This window comes from Peromyscus leucopus, chromosome 19 (assembly GCF_004664715.2).
Source record: "Peromyscus leucopus breed LL Stock chromosome 19, UCI_PerLeu_2.1, whole genome shotgun sequence".
NCBI lineage: Eukaryota > Metazoa > Chordata > Mammalia > Rodentia > Cricetidae > Peromyscus > Peromyscus leucopus.
The window spans coordinates 10554483-10575937 of NC_051079.1; the positions used below are offsets into that span (position 1 = coordinate 10554483).

General features: G+C 45.1%; 1 protein-coding gene across 1 annotated transcript in view; it reads left to right on the top strand.

The window, feature by feature from the left end:
• Dsg2 (desmoglein 2) overlaps window positions 1-21412 on the top strand; it is a 46853-nt gene extending 25441 nt beyond the window's left edge. The window contains exons 7-15 of the mRNA XM_028886544.2: window positions 1577-1714; window positions 1807-1992; window positions 4691-4956; window positions 8130-8272; window positions 8558-8785; window positions 10922-11149; window positions 13440-13561; window positions 15924-16268; window positions 18729-21412. Coding sequence (XP_028742377.1) covers window positions 1577-1714; window positions 1807-1992; window positions 4691-4956; window positions 8130-8272; window positions 8558-8785; window positions 10922-11149; window positions 13440-13561; window positions 15924-16268; window positions 18729-19751 — 2679 coding nt within the window. The 3' untranslated portion in view covers window positions 19752-21412. The remainder of the gene's footprint in view (window positions 1-1576; window positions 1715-1806; window positions 1993-4690; window positions 4957-8129; window positions 8273-8557; window positions 8786-10921; window positions 11150-13439; window positions 13562-15923; window positions 16269-18728) is intronic.
• The last annotated feature ends 43 nt before the right edge of the window (window positions 21413-21455 follow it).

The following is a 21455-nucleotide window of genomic DNA, read 5'->3' on the forward strand; positions in this document are numbered from 1 at the left end:
AAAGCTCATAATGGAGAAAATTCTTTCTTTGAATCTCAAAAGAAATTTTGAGAATTTGAGTAGTTTCCTGGAAAGATTATTCTCTCAAATATTTTTATTTTTTTTATTTCTAGTTCAAAAAAAGTTTTAGCTTTGTGTATATGAGTGTCTTGCTTGCATATGTATGTCTGTGCACCCCATGTATGCCTGGTGCCTGTGGAGTTCAGAAGAGGGCATCAGATCCCTGGAACAGGAGTTATGAGACAGCTGAGAGCCAGTACATGGATGCTGGGAACCAAATCTGGGTCCTCTGAGTAAGCTTCCAGTACTCTTAACCACTGAGCCATCTCTCCAACCCCTAATTCTAATTTTTCAATCAAAGAGGAGATAGATAATCTTTAAGTGCCACATGCACAAAGATTTTAGTAACATAGGAAAGTGTTAGCAGTCCCGAGGACACTGCAATGTTACCAGATGTAAATCTTAGGCAGATGTTTGAGAATCAACTACTCAAATGGGAAGGACCTTGGCCAGCATTCCTATTGAGATCTCTGAAATCAGAGAATGTGACCAATGACTCCTAACTTCTGCTGACGCACTTTCACATGAAACTGGAGTGAGGGAGTGTTCCTCCAAGTACACTGCTATCCCTGTAGTGTGGACATGGAGCTGATAATCACAGCTGCCACTTATCGGGCAGTTACCAGGTTACCTTGTGTAATCCACACTGAAACCCTGAGGCCAATCCAGCTCTTACACATAAGGAAACTGAGGCTCCAAAGGAGTAAGTGTGTGTCCAGCCAAGCAGGCAGCTAGCTTCAGAGACGCAGCTCTCTCTCCTCCGTCCACTGAGTGGTTCTGTCCCACACGGGACCCTCCCACACTGAAATGGCGGCTGAGCCCCTTGAGCCCCGACACGCTGGCTGGAGCCATAGACGCAAGACCGCATGTAAGGAAAGGGTTCACGTTCTCCATTGTTTTGTTTTGTGCTGTGCAGTAGTTTTTATGTTTTCTCTTGTAGCTGAGGATGGCCAGGAGCTTCTGGTCCTCCTGCTTTCACCTCCAGAAAAGGGTACACTGTTGTTTGGCTTTGGTTTGGGATTTTCTTTAGGTGCTTTGGCGTGACTTTTGACATCTCAGGGCATCTGTTGGACAGGTTTCCTAGGAGTCCTCCTCCCTGCAGGAATCTGGACCAAGCCTCTCAAGTTTTACCTCCCCTGGCCAAGTCTTCCTGACTTAGCATTTAACTTGGGATGAAAAAGTACAGGAGCAAAACAAAGTGCCCACTTCAGTCCCACGCCACCTCCAGGGCAGAACAGTCCACCTTTGTTTGGAAAAACCATCTCCTAAGACTGTTCCCAGTGACACAGTTAAGGATTATCAAAAACTCCTCTAGGGTTTTCTGCCCTTCTGTAAAAGCTCTGATTGCATGTAAACAGCACCTCCACACCAATAATAGCAGGCCACGGAGGTTACTTGTGAATGAAACAGGCCGTCGTCCATTTCCTAAGGGTGGAGTGAACCAAACCCAGAAAGGCAGCTTCTAGAGATATTAATTTCTACCTCAGATGGATCGTCTTCATTTTTTTTTCTGCAGGAGTACAGCAGCTATTCCTTGACGGTAGAAGCTAGAGATGCTGATGGGCAGATAACTGATAAACCGATACAGCAAGCTCAAGTGCAGATTCGGATCTTGGATGTCAATGACAACATACCTGTGGTGGAAAATAAAATGGTAACTTGTTTTTAGAGTAGGTGTACTATTTCTTGAGTCCCAACTGAAATGTTTTACTGCATTACTAAAAACTGTGTGTTTATGCTTTGCAGTATGAAGGGGTGGTGGAGGAAAACCAAGCCAACGTGGAAGTCATGCGTATCAAAGTCACCGATGCAGATGAAGTAGGCTCGGATAACTGGTTAGCAAATTTCACGTTTGCATCAGGAAATGAAGGAGGTTATTTCCACATTGAGACTGACACGCAGACTAATGAAGGGATCGTGACCCTCGTCAAGGTAAGCTGTGAGTGTTTGCCACCAGGGCAGGACTGTGGCTGTCGGAGAGACTAACATATTGTGAGCTCCATACTCTCACGACTGCTTTACCAGAACGTCAACTGGTACCAGCCTTGCTCAGAATCATGGCACACTTCCAGGAAGCTTGCTACCCAGTGTGAGCTTGATGGGCCAGTGCTCCGTAACTTGCCTCTTGAACCCAAATCTATAGTGATTTTACTTGTAAGTATTGTAAGAGCTGCATTTTGGAACACAGTGACCTGCTTTCCAGTGCCTCCTGTGAAGGAAAAAGTGAATTAAGTAGTCTTAGCGAGCTACTAAAGGTACAGCATGTGTGAGGTGCTAGGTTTAATCCCCAGTGCCAAACAAATTAAAACTTAATGGGATGTGGTGACTTGTACCTATAATCTCAGCACTTAGAGAGAGGACTGTTGAAAGTTCAAGACCAACCTAGACTTCATTGTAAGTTCTAGGCCAGCCTGAGTTGCAAAGCAAGACCCTGTCTTAAATAATAATAATAATAACAATAATAACCAAGGTGCAGTGGTGGAGCACATCTTTAATCCTAGCACTCAGGAGGCAGAGGCAGAGGCAGGCAGATCTCTGTAACTTCAAAGCCCGCCTGGTCTACATAGCACATCCCAGGACAGATGTAACACACAGCAAATGCACAGGGAAAGGAGCCAAGGTCATCCAGTCACTAGGGACGCGTCCACACCTGCAGCTGCTACACAAACACTGCCGGAGGGAAGAGCAATGAAAGGGGAGTCCAGGTGACCTCGGGAGGGTGGTCTTTTTTCTTTTCCTGATGATTGTATTATTTGTGTGTGTGTGTGTGTGTGTGTGTGTACACATATGTCAACACAGGAAAAAGAAATGGCTGCATAAGAATTCTCAGAACAAATCAATTTTATGTAAAAACTGTAAGTTGCTCAAAAGCTAGTAACAGAATGACTAAGTGAGTTAAGCACAGCTTAATCCCAATATTTGTCTTTAAAATGGAAAGTGCGAGCGCACGCTGTGTACATAGTGATCGCGCAAACTACACAATGGGTGTTGTAAACAGCACATTTGACAAAGAGCTTTTCGAAGGAAGGCTGATCTTCCTTGGACTCAGCAGCCAAGAGCTAAGATACTCACTGGCCTTCTGCTGCAAGGGGAGGGAGAGGGCTCTTATTTAAATGTACTCCCTGGGCTTTCTCTTTATACCAGGGAAGATCGGATTCCTTATCATGTTAAGGTGCAATGTAAATCCATCTCAGAATCCAGGCGGTGGTGGCGCATGCCTCTAACCCAGCACTCGGGAGGCAGAGGCAGGCAGATCTCTGTGAGTTTGAGGACAGCCTGGTCTACAGAGCGAGTTCCAGGACAGCCAGGGCTACACAGTAACCCTGTCTTGAAAAAGAAAAAGGAAAAAAACTAAACCTACCTTAGGAACAGAGTAGACAATACCACTGTCTTAGTTAGGGTCCTGATGAAACACCACAACCAAGAGCTAATTGGGGAGGCTGGAGGCAGGAGCTGATGCAGAAGCCATGGAGGGGTACTGCCTACTGTCCTGCTCAGCCTGCTTTCTTATAGAACCCAGGACCACCAGCCCAGGGATGTCCCAACCCACAGTGGGCTGAGCCCTCCCCCATAATCGCTAATTTTAAAAAGGCCCTAGAGGTTTGCCTACAGCCCCATCTTTTTGAGGCACTTTCTGAATTGAGACAACATCCTCTCAGATGACTTCCACTTGTGTCAAGTTGACATAAACTATCCAGCCCAGCCACCACATCCCCATTTATGAAAAACAGATCCATGGAACATATGTTACAGACCATTAATTTTTATTAAATGCCCATTAATTTCATTGCAAAGAACCACTTTTGCTATTTTTTTAAATAGAAATATATGTTTCTGAAAGTAATTATAACCGTTACAAAAACTTGCTATATTAGCCGTGGTGGATCAGGCCACTTAAGACAGCACCTAAGGAGGAGAGGCAGAAAGACAGGGACATGTTCAAGGCCAGCTTGGCCTGCAGAGTGAGTTCCAGGCCAAGGAAGAGCTATATTTTTTTTACCCCAAAATACTAATAATTGTAAGGGCCAGAGGTGGTAGATGACTTCAAAGAAAGTGTTTCTTTGCACATGTGACCTCACAGAGACCGTGGCAGCATATACAAGACCTGGACATGCTCAAGTCAGACAAATTCCCAGCACGGAGGGGAAAATGTCGGTACCAACCCTCACTGCGGAGCACGCGATGGCTGCTAGAAGGAGTCAGTTTTCTGTAACGGTGTGACGTCTGCTGTACTGACACACTCCAGGGCAGGCCTCATGCCCAAGAGCAACTGAACGGCACAAACCAGAGTCCATGGGGGTGGGGGAGAGAGAGAGAGAGAACAGAGTTCAGTGAGAAGGAAAGTGGACGTGGATCTGGGAGGGGTTGTGAGGTGGGCATGAAGCTGATCAAAATTCATTGCATAAAATTCTCAAAGAATAAAAAAAAGAAGAAGAACAGTAATAATGAAACCTCCTAAACACTCCACGTTTGTGGATTTCCAGATTAGCAGGATTTGCCGCTGGCTGCTGTGGTGTAGAATGGACCGCTCAGTGCGGCTCCCGTGGGTGTTGTTATTGGAGTCCAGGTGTCTCTGTGCGTGTGCTCCTGTGCTCTGGTTCCTCTGCAGTAACTGGCTTTGTCTCTCTAGGAAGTCGACTATGAGAAAATGAAGAGTCTCAACCTCAGCATCCTTGTCACTAATAAAGCAGCTTTCCACAAGTCTGTTAGGAACAAGTTCAAGGCTACGCCCATCCCCATCACTGTCAAGGTCAAGAACGTGGTTGAAGGCATTCATTTCAAGAGCAGTGTTGTCTCCGTCCGAGCTAGTGAGGCGATGGATAGATCCAGCCTCAGCCGGTCGATTGGAAAATTTCAGGTTTTTGATGAAGACACTGGACAAGCAGCTAAAGTAAAGTAAGATACGGTTATGGGTGTATTTCTAGGTTTTAATTACCTTACATGCCTGTTTTTTAAAAATGTCGGTATTCGAAACTCATTACGACGTCTAAGCAGCTCATTCCTTCATGCCCCAGAATTACAGTTTGCCAAAGGCCCGTGAAGTCAGTTCTCTCCAAACTGAGCCTGTAGTTAGAGGAAGGAGGGATTTCCATCCTTCCCTCAGCCTCTGTGTGGAGGTGGAGGCTGGCTAGTCACCTCCATGACAGCTCTACTAGAGAAGACTAAGAGAGCATGTCAGAAAATAACTCTAAAATTCTTTTATTTCCCAGCATACTAGTGGGTGAGGAAGTAGCCGATAAGATTAACCACATAATAAAGATGCCAGCACACGATTATAACCCAGTACTGTGAAGGCTGAGGCAGGGGGATTCTGAGATCCTGGCCAACCTGAGCTCCACAGGGAGACCCTGTCTCAAATGGGCGAATGATGAGAGAATCTTGCCACAAATTCTGCTTTACACACACATTTTTTAATAGTTCTACACATTCCTGGAAGAGGGGATTTAGCTCAGTGGTAGAGTGCTTGCCTAGCAAATGCAAGGCCCTGTGTTAGGTAGGTCTTCAGCTTGGGGGTTGGCGGGTTAGGGAATAGTTTCACACATTTCAATATGGGAGAAGTCATTTTATGTACAAATAAATTTTGAGAATTAATCTTTATTTAAGCCACTTTATTTAGTTCCAGGAGGTGTGAGCTTTTCTGTGTACCACATGAATGTGTATGTGTGCATGAGCCCACGGAGATCAGAGGAGCGTGCCGGATTCCCTGGACTTAGAGTTATAGGCAGTTGTGAGCCACTCTATGGGTGCTGGGAACGGAAGCCAGGTCCTCTCCAAGATGGCTAAGCACTCTTGACCACTGAGCCGTCTTCCCAGTGAACTTGGGTGTGTGTGGGTCCCAGTGGTCATTACTAAAACACATTTGTTAGGAACTGAGTGGATGTTGTCACTGTGCTAAAAGGACTTCATTGTGTCTAGTCTCTATAGTGTCAGTTTACACTGGCGCACTTTAGGGTTATCAACGCGCATCTCTCTCTTAGCTCGAGGGTCACTCCATGGGAAGACCCTTCTACAAAGCTGCTGTTCATGAAGTTATGTGGGTTGACTTTAAGCTGCTCAGACACACAGCTCTGGGGACCTTCTGCTCAATGCCAAAGATGCTCTGGTGCCCATCTGCCTTATGCCTGTGTTCCTGGGTGCTGACACCCCATAAAACATCTACAAATAGGGCCAGCTGTGGTAGGAAGGCTCCCCAACTGTCTGTTTATATTTCCTGAGTCTCCATTAATGGAATCTATCGGCCATAGAGTAGATAACTTCCTCAAATCAATACTAATAAGCACCTTCCACTAAATGTCTTTGTGACCATCTTTTATTTGCCCTTCTGCAGGAGTCTACTTTTAACCTCCATGACTCTATCTCCTGACAGGGCAACCCCGAACTGAGTCCCTAGAACAGGAAATCCTGTGCCATTTCTCTCTGCATTCGATGAGAACCTTGTGTGTTCTAATACCCACCTGTTGAAAATGGCTTCCTGACAATTTTTTTAAATTTTGCTAGTTTTATCAGGGCCTGTGACTATTACAAAAATGATGTGTGTTCTTTGAAGAATGATAAGATATGCTTCTGTCTCAAAAGAGTCTTACTTCCTTCTTTAGCATGTAATTATAGATCCTTAGAATGGGAGTGACCTTGACCATCAACTCACGTCCGTGAGTTTTCCTAAGTTCTGGGAGGCACAGCTAAGTTAAATCATTTAATCCATTAGTAGTTGCTGCTTTTGAAGTCTTCATAAGGATGGTAAGATCTGGAGAGGTGGCTCAGCTTTTAAATGTACCTGCAGCTTTTGTAGAGGACCCAGTTCGGTTCTGAGAAGCTCAGGTGGCTCACAGTCACCTGCAACTCCAGCTCTGGGTGTAACTGACACCCTCTTCTGGCCTCTGAGGACACCTGCATGCACATGCTCATAGCCACACGCAGATAAGCGCACTTAAACATCATTTAATATTAAATACAATTTAATAAGGACAGCAAAAGAATCACGTCTTTAATTTTTGTCATAGTGTGGTATTAAACTGATTATTCATTCAGTAAGTTATGGATATTTGAGATAACATGTGAGCTGCTATTCTGACCAAATGTTGAGCCCCACAATAGGTCAGTAGCAAAGCTCTTTAAATGACATCACATAACATATTCTCTTGTGACGTGTGGATTAGATTACCTTATTATGTAATGGCTATGAAAATGGAAAAATGGGGCAGGCAAATCAAGGCCTGCTTTAAAATTCCTGACAGGACATTCAGAAGTACTTGTGAAAGTCCAAATGTACTGCCATTTGCTTTTTACATTTTATTTTGTATAGTTTTATTTTTACAGTTTTAGGTGTTGTTTGTTAAGACAGGGTGTCATTAGCCCAGGCTGGCCTTGAACTCACTTTGTAGACAAGGATAACCTTGAACTCCTTGTCCTTCTGCCTCCACCTCCCAAGTTCTGGATCATACGTCCCTCTCTAGTCATTTACTAGTAACAATAATAAGGGGCATAAAAAACACAGTTCAAATATATAAGTGGATTGTTTCCAAATCGTGTACACAAATATTACTATAAATTAGCCATCCTTGTGTGCTTAAATAGCTACTTACTAGAAAACATTAATTTGATTGATTGAACCAAGAGACTCATATGTTTGGCTTGTGTTTGTATGTTTATGTGTTAAACTCAATAGTACTCACTGTATATAATTCCGAAAGCTTAATATGAGCACATTCTCTGTGCCTTCTCATAGTTGGCTTTTCACAGTGATTTCCCTCACTTCAGAGAAGAAACCCAGAAATGCATTGTTTTCACTTTTAGCCAATTCTACTGAACACCATCATTCCTAACAATATGCAGTGTCTCCAAATGTTTAGGTGCTTCCACTTAAGGCAACCACTGTTTTTTAAAGTTATTTTTAAATATTCACAGCATCTCAATATACTATATATCATAAGCCTATTCCACTACCTTGAGACATTCAAATCCAGTGTGTGTAACAAGTGTATCAATGGGATATAGTTAAGAAGGAGGTCCAGATGTTAGTCCCAATGTATCCAGAATTAACAATGAATTTGGTGTTTGTTTTGTAACAGATATGCAAAAGTGGAAGATATAGACAACTGGGTCTCTGTGGATTCTACCACTTCAGAAATTAAGCTTGTGAAGATTCCAGATTTTGAATCTAGATATGTCCAAAATGGCACCTACACTGTAAAGGTTGTGGCTATATCCAGTGGTAAGTTGGTAAACAGATGTTTTGTGTAACTAAATGCATTCAGATGTTATCTTCCAGCACCAGAAGTTTATGTTCTGTGTATAGTAGGCTCATCTCTTCAATTTAAACATTCATATTCTTGCTTACTTAGTGACTTAGAACTGATTCAAATCTGAGACCCAGCTGCGATGAGAGGTGTCCTCAGTGGTTAGCGCCCCCTCCTTTCCTGATTGGCTTCTGTATTGAAACTGTGTCCATGGTCAGTGATAGACTCGGAAGTCTGAACTCTCTCCTGTTTTTTTCAAGATCATCCTCAGAAAACCATCACTGGCACAGTCATTATCACTGTTGAAGACGTCAATGACAATTGTCCCACACTGGTGGAGCCAGTACAGAGGATCTGTGATGATGCACCATATGTGAATGTCACTGCAGAGGATCTGGATGGACCCCAGAACAGTGGGCCATTTCGTTTCTCCATCATTGACAAGCCCTCTGGAACAGCAGAGAAGTGGAAGATAATACATCAAGAACGTAAGTGAGTTATTGAACTACATCAAAATCTAAATTATAAGCATAATCGACAACTAAGATTTTTATAACGTTTGCTTCCAGTTTAATTCCCAGTCTACTTTCCTGCCAGGCATGGTGACACACACCTTCAGTCACAGTATTTGGGAGGTAGAACAAGTAGACGTCTGGGAGTTCAAGGCCAGCGAGTTCAACCCAGCCAGAGCTACACAGTGAGACCCTGTATCAAAAATAATAGTCACAATAATAATGTAGACCATATTTCTTCTCTCAAATTATACTTCCAATGTCATCTCCAATATAGTTTTCAAGAGGCTTATAAAATGAGTCTCTGAACCTACAGTAGTATCTCAGCTCCTCTTACAGACCCGTGGAAAGTACAAAAGATTCTCTAACGTGCCTTAAAGGAGGCTGAGTTTGCTCCAAATATCCCTTCAAGTACTTTTGTCTCATAAGCTGGGGAGACTGGAGCCTTCCCATGTACAGCAATCACACATTTGTAAAGTGCTCTCATAATGATTCTGTTTAAAATCGAGTTTATTGAGCATGTCCTGTGTTCCAGGCCCTCTGCATACACGATCTCATCTAATCTTTGTTGGTCACATTATTTCCTGATGGTGGGTGGAGAATTGTTGGCCTAACTGAGATGTAGATGTAACTTGGTGAACGGCACAAAACTAGGTTGTGATGGTCATGACCTGGCAAAGGGTCTCACACGCATGCTAACCCAGTGCTGGTGGGCACAGTCACCATATCTTGGCCATATTCTTCTCGTTGATGTGAACTTTTGAGTGTCCTTTTGACAGTCTCAAGTGCAGAAAATTCTACCCAGGAGACTATTTAGCAAGCTGTGTTTATTTCAGAAAGGTTTATAGCACAGTTATCAGCAACCATCTTATCAGTTGTTGTAGCTTACCTTAAAATAGTTCAGAGAAAGATTTTGTTGGCTCTTCCCACTACTTTTTAATGTTGGCTTTTTTAAATACACACCACAACCCTGGTACAGTGGTTCTTACAACCCTGGCACTTTGGAGGCAGAGGCAAGAGGACTGTTTTTTGAGATTAGCCGCAACTACACATCAAGTTCCAGACTAGCCTACATAGGTAGGCCCTGTCTCAAAGAAATAATGTCAGCAAGATAACTCAATGGGAAAAGGCACATGATACCAAGCCTAACTACAGAGTTCTACACCCAGGACCCACCTCTAATCTCCCAATGCTGACCATGGTCCTGGAACATACAGGCATAGCCACACCCACAGTAAATAAATAAATAAATAAATAAATAAATAAATAAATAAATAAATAAATAAATAAATAAAGTGAATGAATGTAACCTCCCCCTTCTCTCTTTCCCTCCCTCCCTCCCTCCCTCCTTCTCCCTTCTCTCTCTCTCTCTCTCTCTCTCTCTCTCTCTCTCTCTCTCTCTCTCTCGTTGTTTCTATTTGCTTGTTTTTTGAGACAAGGCCTTACTCTGTGGCCTGTGCTAGCCTCGATCTCTGCTGTTGTCCTGTCTCAGCAGCCGGGTGCTAACATCTTTTACTTTCTTTGTCTTTTTTTTATATGTGTCTCACTGTATTAAAATGCTTGTTTAAATAATGTGAAATGCCAGTACCAAACTTCTTAAGAAAAGAAACAAAATCGTGGCTATACAGAGAGAAGTATTGCCACCGAAGAGAAGAGCAAGATAAAAATAAGATGAGCCTGTGCTGAAAATTATCAAAACTGGGCTTGGCACGGTGCAGTTTCTGCTACACTTAAAAACTACTTTGGTAGCTTCTTTTTTAATAACGGGTAAGATAAACACCCTTGAGTGAAAATGTTATTCATATAAATGTCATCTCCTGCATCCCTGTGTTCCCACTGACTGGACAGTGTGGTGGCTGTTCCTGGAATTTAGTAGACCACACACATTAGTTAAAAATAATCATCAGGAAAGTTAGTCCAACCCTAATCCATTGCTAGTTCAACTTGGTCTGAAATCTGTGGACACATTTGAGGAGCACACAGAGCGAACTCCATGGGGAGCTGGTTGGGAATAAAGCTTAAACCTGGAGCTACACCAGACCCTTTCCCCGGGTTAGTTTCTCTCCCCTCAGCAGCCGCTCATTTTCATTCCCTGTGCCTCCCCTCTCACAGGGACCAGTGTGCTGCTGCAGCAGAGCGAGCAGAAGCCCGGGAGAAGTGAGATCCCCTTCCTCATTTCCGACAGCCAAGGCTTCAGCTGCCCCGAGAGGCAGGTCCTTCAGCTCACGGTGTGCGAGTGCCTGAGGGGCGGTGGCTGTGCAGAAGCCCAGTACGACAACTACGTTGGCCTGGCCCCCGCAGCAATCGCTCTCATGATTCTGGCCCTCCTGCTCTTGTTGCGTAAGTCTTCAGAGCCTGTCTTGAGTGTCTTGGGCCCAGGATGACTTCCTTACACTCCTGCTTTAACCTCATGAGAACACTTTGGAGGGTCAATGTTAAGATAAATGGAGAGCATTGCATGCTCTTCCACCTTTTGACATAACTCCTGTGGGTATCTCGATGAGCGGGGGGGGGGGGGGGGGGGGGGGGGGGGATGTCCTGTCACTCAGCTGTATTTCCACCTTTTGACATAACTCCTGTGGGTATCTCGATGAGCTGGGGGGGGGGGGGGGGCGGGTCCTGTCACTCAGCTGTATTTCCAATGCCAGGAGTCAGTAGTGTTCATATCTTCAGAAAAGACTTGCCACATGCATGTGCCATGTGGCTATAAGATTATTTTTGCAAAGGTAGTATGTTCCAATCCAACCATGCTTTGTATGTTCAAGTCACTGAGGCTTCCCTGCCTCCACCCCAGGCTGCTCTGCTTGCCTCTGGCCAGCACCAGCTGCAGCCAACCCTTTTCAAAGCACTTGGTGTGTCCTCACAATGACAAGCTGTGCCCAGCCCTCCAGTCTCCAAAGACCTGGAGTCACCTACAGTACCAGTCTACTTGAAATTGGGCAGAGCACCACCTCCAAGACAGCCTGGGATGTCTCCATGGAAAGAGGAAGGGCCCATTAAAGACACTTGTAGATATCTAGTTAAATACACAGAACTCAACAAGTTACAGTGGACCTCTAGCCCATCGGTTCTGTTTGTGGTGAGGGACTTGTTTTGATTTACCATGGAGTTGGGTAGGCATCTTTTACCCAGGATTCCATGTCCTGCCATCCCATCCCAGCGTCTCTGAAGCCTAGCCTGTCACTCAGCCCACGGCACTTGATTACTATTAATTTTTAAAAAAACAGTACTTAAGAGCTGGATGTGTAGCTCAGTGGTGGAGGGCTTACCTAGCATCCCTGGGCTCAATCTCTAAAATACATAAAACTAAACATGGGGGTATAACACACTTGTGACCCTAGAACTCAGGAAGAGGAAACAGAAGGGTCAGAACTTCAGGGTCTCTCTTAGTTACATATTGAGTTTAAGGACAGCATGGGTATATAATACCCTGTTTGAAAAATAAAAATAAAAACCAAAGAAAAGAAAACAGTACTTAGGTAATTGAAAGGTAAACTGAGGCATCAGGGAGTTAGGTCTTGTGCAAAGCCCCACTCTGAGGTAAAGTACAATAGCTTTGATGTTCTAGAATATGCTGATGTTTTAGTCTGTTGTTACCACCCCCCTCCCCCAGGTTGTGTGTGTGTTTGTTTTGGATGGGGCTTTAGAGACAAGGTTTCATTCTGTAGCCCAGCCTGGCCTTAAATTCACAGCAATCCTCCTGCTTCCGTCTCCCCAGCATCTAGGGACTGGGGGCATCACAGACATGTGCCGCCGTTCTTGGCTGCTTTTGGCCACTCTGATACATATCTTTTAGATAGTGGACTTAGAAAAAAAAAATCGGGGCAGTAGTTTTAAAAGCATTCCACCTTTGCCTTGGTCTTTCTGATTTACATATAATCTCATTCAATCACAATATTCTGCTCACTGGCCAGAGATGGGCTCTCTGTAGAGAGTAAGACCTTTGAGTCAGAGGCTTTGGTGTAAGTCAGCCAAAGCAAGGCTGCAAAGGTTGGACCACAAGGAAGAAACACAGAACAGAAAAATGAAGCTTTAAGTAAGTGAACTCTAAACAATGGGGCTTGGGTGGGAAGACGGACCTCTGGACTCTGCTTTGCTCTGTGAACTCGTCCAGTGTGAACTCTAAACGATGGGGTTTGGGTGGGAAGACGGACCTCTGGACTCTGCTTTGCTCTGTGAACTCGTCCAGTGTGAACTCTAAACGATGGGTTTGGGTGGGAAGACGGACCTCTGGACTCTGCTTTGCTCTGTGAACTCGTCCAGTGTGAACTCTAAACGATGGGGTTTGGGTGGGAAGACGGACCTCTGGACTCTGCTTTGCTCTGTAAACTCATCCAGTGTGAACTCTAAACGATGGGGCTTGGGTGGGAAGACGGACCTCTGGACTCTGCTTTGCTCTGTAAACTCATCCAGTGTGAACTCTAAACGATGGGGCTTGGGTGGGAAGACGGTCCTCTGGACTCCGCTTTGCTCTGTGAACTCGTCCAGTGTGAACTCTAAACGATGGGGCTTGGGTGGGAAGACGATCCTCTGGACTCCGCTTTGCTCTGTGAACTCGTCCAGTGTGAACTCTAAACGATGGGGCTTGGGTGGGAAGACGGTCCTCTGGACTCCGCTTTGCTCTCTACAGTTGTGCCGCTCTTGCTGCTGATATGCCACTGTGGAGAGGGCGCCAAAGGCTTCACCCCCATTCCTGGGACCATAGAGATGCTGCACCCTTGGAATAATGAAGGGGCGCCACCTGAGGACAAGGTCAGTTTATCGGTGATGCAACCTGCCTTCGGGTCTGATTTTGTTGGGGGATGTGGGGAGTGTGGACAGTCTCTCTCTGCAGCCCAGACTAGTCTTGAACTGAAAGCAATCCTCCTGCCTTGGACTCCCAAGTATGGGGATTACAGCTGTGAATCACCCATGCCCAGCCTTATTTTATGATTTTAAAGGTGTCTTTCTTGGAGGGTATTTACAATATTTTTGGTCGTGAGAGACTGGCACAGCTATTGAGTTGTGAAATATATACTTTAAGAGCTGGCATTCAGCTCTTAAAGGCCTTGGCACCTAGGAAGTAACAGTGTCTGGAAGACTGAGCCCTCCATCTTTGGGAGCTGACAGTGTCATAGGGGAACTGATTAGAGGGACCAGCTGATGTCCACTGCAAAACTGCCTGCCTGCTTGCTGGTGAGGGAAAGCCCAATGCCTTTCAAGGTCATGGGAGCCTGTGTTGGTGTTCTAGTGTGACAGTGAAAACAGAAAAGTAGTCCCTAAATCCTATGCATGTGTTTATTCAGCTGCGGTCATTAGATCTCACACATACCCTTTGTCAAAGAATAGGTTCAAGTGATAGCACGTTCTCCCTTGCTTGCCAGAGCAGACTGGAGAGGTTCTTGACTGTACTATGGAATATCCTGGGCTAACAAGAATGCAGACCAGAAGCCAGCAGGTGATCCAACTATGTAGAGCAAGGGACAGGGGGAGCAGGAACATGTGGGAATTTAGACTAGGAATTTCTGCCCTGCTATTAAATGGTCCTTTCAATACCAAGTTCTGATCCATTTCCATTCTCAGTACAGTCAGTTGACAGAGGTAAACCCCAACCCCCAAGATGCTTATGAAGTGTGCCCAAACCCTTTCTTATTGCTTAACAGCCGGCTCCCTGTCCTTCCAATGTGTCTTCACCCTGGCTCTCCCTCTTCATCTGCCACAAGTACCATTTCCTGTAGGACATATGTTTCAACAGTAAGTGCCAGGAAGCTGAGTGCTGGCAAAGAAGAACATGGTGTTTCTTCATGTTGATTACTGTCTTTGTTAGGGTTTCTAATGCTGTGAAGAGACACCATGACCGTGGCAACTATTAGAAAGGAAAACATTTAGGGCTGGCTTACAGTTCAGAGGTTTAGTCCATATTGGGACGTGGCAGTGTGCAAGCAGACATGGTGCTGGAGAAGGAGCTGAGATTCCTACATCTTGACCCATGGGCAACAGGAAGTAGTCTTGGACACTGGGTGTGGCTTGAATATAGATGAGATCTCAAAGCCCACCTCCACAGTAACTCACTTCCTCCAATAAGGCCAAACCCACTCCAACAAAGCCACACCTCCTAATAGGGCTACTCCCTTTGGGGGCCATTTTCTTTCAAACCACCACAATTATTTTCCTTGTTACTGCTGCAGCAATACCTGACAAGGCAAATTAAGGAAGTAACGGCTTATTTGGCTTACAGTTTGAGAGACACAGTCCAGCATGGCAAAGAAGGCTTGGTAGCATAAGTGTGAAGAGGCGGGTCTTACTGCATCTGTAGTCAGGAAGCAGAGAGCAGACAGGAAGTGGTCCACCCCCAGTGATCCACTTCCTTTAGTGAAGTTCCACCTCCTAATGGTTCTACAATATTCCAGAGCATCCCACCAGCTAAGGACCAAGTAGTCAAACACATGAGCTTGTAATTCCAGTGCTTGGGAGGATAATGGAAGAGGGTCAGAAGTTCAAGACCAGTCTACACTACATAGTGAGATTTTTGTCTCAAACAAATAAGAATAAGTAAGTGAATGTGGGCAGTCCTGGATCAGTCAACATGGAGATCCTTCAACACATGCCCCCACCCCACCTCCTTCCGGATGCCCCACAGATGGGTTCCATTCCAGAAACTAGTTCTTGTCCTCACACTGGAGCAAGCAGCTAGACATGAAGAACTGCTCTGTAGGCACATTTGCTTTTACAAGCTACATATACCATTTCTCCTTGGTTCTCTTTAATTTAGGAAAGAGATTCTAGCAATGGAAGATTAGAAATAGAGTCTTTATGTCTAGCTGAAATTTCAGAGTTCTGTAACTGTCACAGAAGACCTCAAAGGAGAGGTAGATGTCATTGGTTCTGGTAAACAGAATGAACCAAGACCACATAAGGAATCTGAGCTTTGTGTCCTCCATGGATTGTAGTCAGCTCTGAAGCAGGGAGAAGAAATCCTTCACAGGACTCAAGTAGACGTGTCCCACCCTAAGTGGTCTCCTAATTTGCCTAGAAGGAAATAGCTTATCCCTCCTTACATCCCTTAGCTTATCTCTTTATGCCAAGTCCACTGTCCCTTTGTCCTTCGGATTCATATCTGAGTTGTTTACCCTAGGTGGTGCCGTCCCTTCTGGTGGCGGATCATGCCGAGAATTCAGCAGTGAGAAACGGAGCGGGCGGTGCAGGAGGCTCGATGCTCAAGGAAAGCTTGGTGAAAGGCAGCAGCTCGGCGTCCTTTACCAAAGGACAGCATGAGCTGTCCGAAGTGGACGCAAGATGGGAAGAACACAGAAGCCTCCTCACGGGCGGAGCCACTCACCTTGTAGGGACGGCAGGAGCCATCGCAGCCAATGAAACACTGAGGATGGCAAGAGCCACAGGGGCTTCCAGAGACATGAGTGGGGCTCGGGGAGCTGCTGTTGCCATGAATGAGGAATTCTTAAGGAGTTACTACACAGAGGTAAGCACTGGTGTTTGTGGATGGTGAGGGGGGAGAAGGAAACGTTTATATCAAAACGTGAGATTCTAGATTACTAAGTGGGCTTTTGTAGAGACAATGAGTGGGAAAGTTTTATGGGGTTTTGTGTGTGGGTGGGTGTGTGGGTGTTTATAGGCAATAGGAAAGAGAGGTGGGACCCATTGAAATAGACAGTGTTAGTCAAGTTACGCTGTGATAACAAATGGCCCCGTAATCTGCTTAGTTTTTACAAAGGCCTTTTTCTTCATGCTTTTACCTGTTGACTTGTTCTTGCTCTGCTCCATGTCATCTTCATTCTAAGATGCAGACTGAGCCCAGGGAAGCTGCCATCCTGTGGAACAAGGAAGACCACAGTGGCAGAACCAGACCTCGGCTCTCGTGGCTACTTATCTCACGGCTATCATAAAACAGCTGACAAACACAGCTGGAGGGAGAGTTTAGATGAATTCATGGTTTGAGAAGTTAGTTCCAGACCATCCTGGGGAGGCATAACAATGGCCTCATGAGATGACTAGTCAGATTATGTCCACAGTCAAGAAGCAGAGAGAGGTGCATGCTGGGGCTCAGCTCACTTTCTCCTTTTTTCAATTTCATTTGGTTCAGGAATGTGTAGGGTGGGTGAGTCTTCCATCCTCATTCAAACCTCTTAGAAAACTGCCTCACAGACATATCTAGAGGTGTGTTGCCATGGTGATTCTCAACCCAGTCAAGTCAATAATGATGATCAATCTTCACAGGTTCTTTCAGACTCTCCCTTTTCACACTTGCATTTCTTTGGTCAAAATAAGTCATGTGACTATGACACATGGCCCTGGGTCAGAAATAGAACCCTTCTACCGAAGCGGGCTTTGGGGGGTAAACAGAGGAAGGAGGACAGAGAACATGGCCTGAAACTCTCAGGCTAGTAAACCCACTTACATTTTTGGTTGGTTGGTCGGGCGGTTGGTTGGATTTTGTTTGTTTTAATTTTATTTATTGATTTTATGTGTATGGATGTTTTGCCTGCATGTGTGTCTAAGGACCACAGGCAGACAATGTCTGGTAGAGACCCGACCAGAAAAGGGCATCAGATCCCTGGAACTGGAGGAACATATGGTGGTGAGCTGTCATGTGGGTGGTGGGAATCAAACCTGGAAGAGCAGCAAATGCGCTTATGCACTGAGCCATCTCTTGAGCTCCACATTTTGGCTACTTATATGATAAAACTTGTCGTTCTGGAGGGAATTCACAAAGAAACAATGGAGGGAGTGGCCCAAAAGATGGTCAGGTATCGTGGCCTGAGGTTAACAACTGAAAACAGGACTGTAAATAAGTGTTCCATCTAGACAAAATTCATCTCAGGATACATTTCATTACTAGAACCCAAACTATTCACTTCAAAATGGAAACTAGTCAGTTCATGCAGAAGCCTGATGCTCCTGAGTAGGTCATTGCCTTACAACAGGGATCAAAAGCCTTGAAGTCAAAACTGCTGGAGAGGTAGACAAACCCACCATTACAGTTGGAGGGTGGAGCCTGTTCTGTCAGAGCAGGGAGGAAGTTGGCCAGGGTGCAGGAAACATAGTGGCGTGGTCAGCTGACTGGATCTAACCGCCACGGTGCAACGCTGGGTATCACAAAACTTTAAATAGGCCTGGCAGCATGGCAGGGGTTAGGAATTCAGCTCAGTGGAAGAGTGTAAAGCTCTGGGTTCCAACTCCAGCCTTCCCCCTAAAAGACGAAAGGGAACTAGAATTTCAGAGCTTTCATAAAACGTCAGAGGAATCAACGGCTGCATGTGGAGACACACATCTCTAACCGTAGCATACAGGAGGCAGAGGCAGGAGGACCCAGGAGTTCAAGGTTATCCTCAGCCACATACTGAGTTTGAGGCCAGCTTGGGATACCTAAAATCATGTCTCAAAGATAGTAGAAATTTCCAAGCGTATACGTTGCTTACATGGATTGTAGCCAATTACATTTTCCATTATCTTCTATCTGTTTTTCCATTCTGTCTCACACTTACACAAAAACATATGCATGCCTCCAAATTCGGCCACGTGTCCCCTATTAGCACAGTGCAGCTAACAAATTAGGAAACTTAAAATTGATACAATTTACATTTCAGGTTAGTCACTGATAAACTCCATGATAATGGCAATTGTCTTCTAAAGCAATTAACTTCTGTACTCGGTGTCTAACTGAGTTACCATGGCACTATTCATATCTAATCTGACATTGTTCTCCCAACCGTTTTTCATCTTTCATGATATTAATGTTTTGTGACAAGACAGGTCAACATATCCTATGATATAGGATGTCTCAATTACGTTTCTCTTCTGTTTTCTTGTAATTAGACTCGATTTTTTCTCAGCTTCTGCATTATAAACAGGAACATCAAGCCTCGTTTTTAAATGAATTTGTGTTGGTAATGATCTGGCTCCATTCTTATTTCTGTGACAGAAAGCGGCCTCCTATGCTGAGGAAGACGACCTTCACATGGCCAAAGACTGCCTTCTCGTTTACTCCCAGGAAGAGACAGACTCCCTCCGAGGCTCCATTGGCTGCTGCAGCTTTATCGAGGGAGAGCTTGATGACCTGTTCTTAGATGACCTGGGGCTTAAATTCAAGACACTAGCCGAAGTGTGCCTGGGTCGAAAGATCAATTTGGATGTGGAGGGTGAACAGAGGCAAAAGCCTGTCGGAGAAGCAAATGTGAACCCAGCTGCGGGCTCGCTCTATGAGCAAACGATGGTCAACTCAGAGAGCACATTCTCCTCTGGCCGTGGCTTCCAAGTCCCCAAACCTCTGCATGAAGCACACGCAGAGAGAGTCACCCAGGAAATTGTCACTGAAAGCTCTGTGTCTTCCAGGCAGAGCCAAAAGGTAGTGCCACCACCTCCTGATCCCGTGGCTTCCGGTAATATCATAGTGACAGAAACTTCCTATGCCACGGGCTCCACAGTGCCGCCCAGCACTGTGATCCTGGGTCCTAGACAGCCACAGAGCCTTATTGTGACAGAGAGGGTGTACGCTCCAGCATCCACCCTGGTGGATCAGCACTATGCCAATGAAGAAAATGTCCTTGTTACTGAACGAGTGATCCAGCCTAACGGGGGTGTCCCTAAGCCACTCGAGGTCACCCAGCATCTGAAAGATTCGCAGTATGTTATGGTGAGGGAAAGGGAGAGCATCCTTGCTCCCGGCTCCGGTGTGCAACCCACTCTGGTAATGCCCAGTGTGGCAGCAGGACAGAATGTCACAGTCACAGAGAGAGTTCTGGCTCCTGCTTCCTCTCTGCAGTCCAGTTACCAGATCCCCAGCGAAACCTCTCTCAAGGCTAGGAAGACTGTGCTTTCCAGTGTAGGAGGCCTGGGCCCTGGGCCCAGTTTAGGTTTAGAGGAATCTGGCCATCCCAATTCTACTGTAACCACATCTTCCACCAGGGTCACCAAGCACAGCACCGTGCAACATGCTTACTCGTAAACGGAAGCCGGCTGCCGACTGACCCGGGGCCTAACTGGCTTTGCTGGATGTGTGTTTCCATGCCCCTAACCCATACAAAGACTTATGCAGTGAAAGAAGTCACGGCTGTGCCGAGGGCCACAGTGTCTCTGGTAGGGCTGTATTTCAGAAATGCTCTGAGATATCCCGGGGATGGATTGAAGACGCTGTTTCCCAAGTGCCTTTAGCACACTGTGCAAGCAGTACTCACAGACTAGACAAGTAAAACTGGCCTCTAGGAACCTGCCAAATTAAAGCGTGGTTTCTAGTTCATCTGGTCCAGAAGGACGGGTCTCTGCACAATGCATCGACACCCGGTAGGGACAGCTGCACCCTTTGTATTACAGAACCTCACAGGTTATAGGTACCAAATAGCTCATCTAACCCAGAGGAGCATCTCCTCTCTGGGCCTCCACTTGTGTTGCTGGTTCTCTTTAACACTGGAACCCGGAGTATCACAGGAGGCCAGCAGCAAGAAAGAGAAAAAACCTTGGACCCCCTTTAATTGTGTAAATTGTTGGAATTTTAGATCACTGACATGATAAGAGTACATAGTGGGTATTTCTCTGCACATGACATGTATCCACACATGTCCTGTGTGCTTAAAAAGATGACTTCATATTCCTCCTTGTTTCTCAGAGGTCATGAAGACACTAAGGATTTTAAATTCAGTTAAATAATCCAGGATAGACAAGCCTTTAGTCTCAGCACTTAGGAGGCAGGAGATCTCTGAGTTTGAGGCCAGTCTGGTCTATGTAAAGAGTTCCAGGACATCCAGAGCTACATAGAGAGACCCTGTCTCAATATTAATAGTAATAATAATAATAACCCAAGATAAAATTCATACTTAATTTTCTGTAATGTGATAATAGTCTATAAAAAAAAACCCTCAGCATATATTTGTTTCTTAGCTACAATTTAGTGCATTCAGGGGCTGGACAGATGGCTCCGGGGTTAAGAGCACGTTACTGCTTTTGCAGAGAACCCCACTTTAGTTTCTCAAGTCCATGTCCTGTGGCTCACAACCACGGTTAATTCCAACTCAGGGGGTCTGATGCTCTCTACTGGACATCGGTGGTACTGCACCCACACAATTCCGTGTGGTTAAGTGGCCAGCCATTCACCTGTCATCCTGAGTGCCTCACGTAGGGGCCAAGCCAGTATCTATGGGTCAAGCTGACTTCCACAAACCACTCTTTTATTACAATTATTCAAATATCAAAAAGACTCTTTTCATAATTCTGAATTATTATTTCTACCACTGATGTCTAAACACAGTTGACTGGTTATGACTTGATATACATGAACTAAATATTTTACCATAAAAACCTTGAATAATTGGATCAGTTTCACTGAACTTCCCTGCCCTTGTTTCTTTAAGGAAGTTGTTGGGATTGTGCAGCTCATCAGTGGAAAATGTTATATAAATAAAAAATTGTTTATAAAAAAGTGTTTCAAAACCAACCAATGTGTGTATCAGTAACAATTTATGCTTTACCAAAAAAAACTATTGAAAACAATCAAATTCCTCAATATTTTGCTAGGAAAATGGAAATTCTTCACTTACGCTTTTTTTGTTGTTGTTTTGAGACAGGGTTTTCCTGTGTAGTTTTGGTGCCTGTCCTGGCTCTCGCTCTGTAGACCAGACTGACCTCGAACTCACAGAGATCCGCCTGGCTCTGCCTC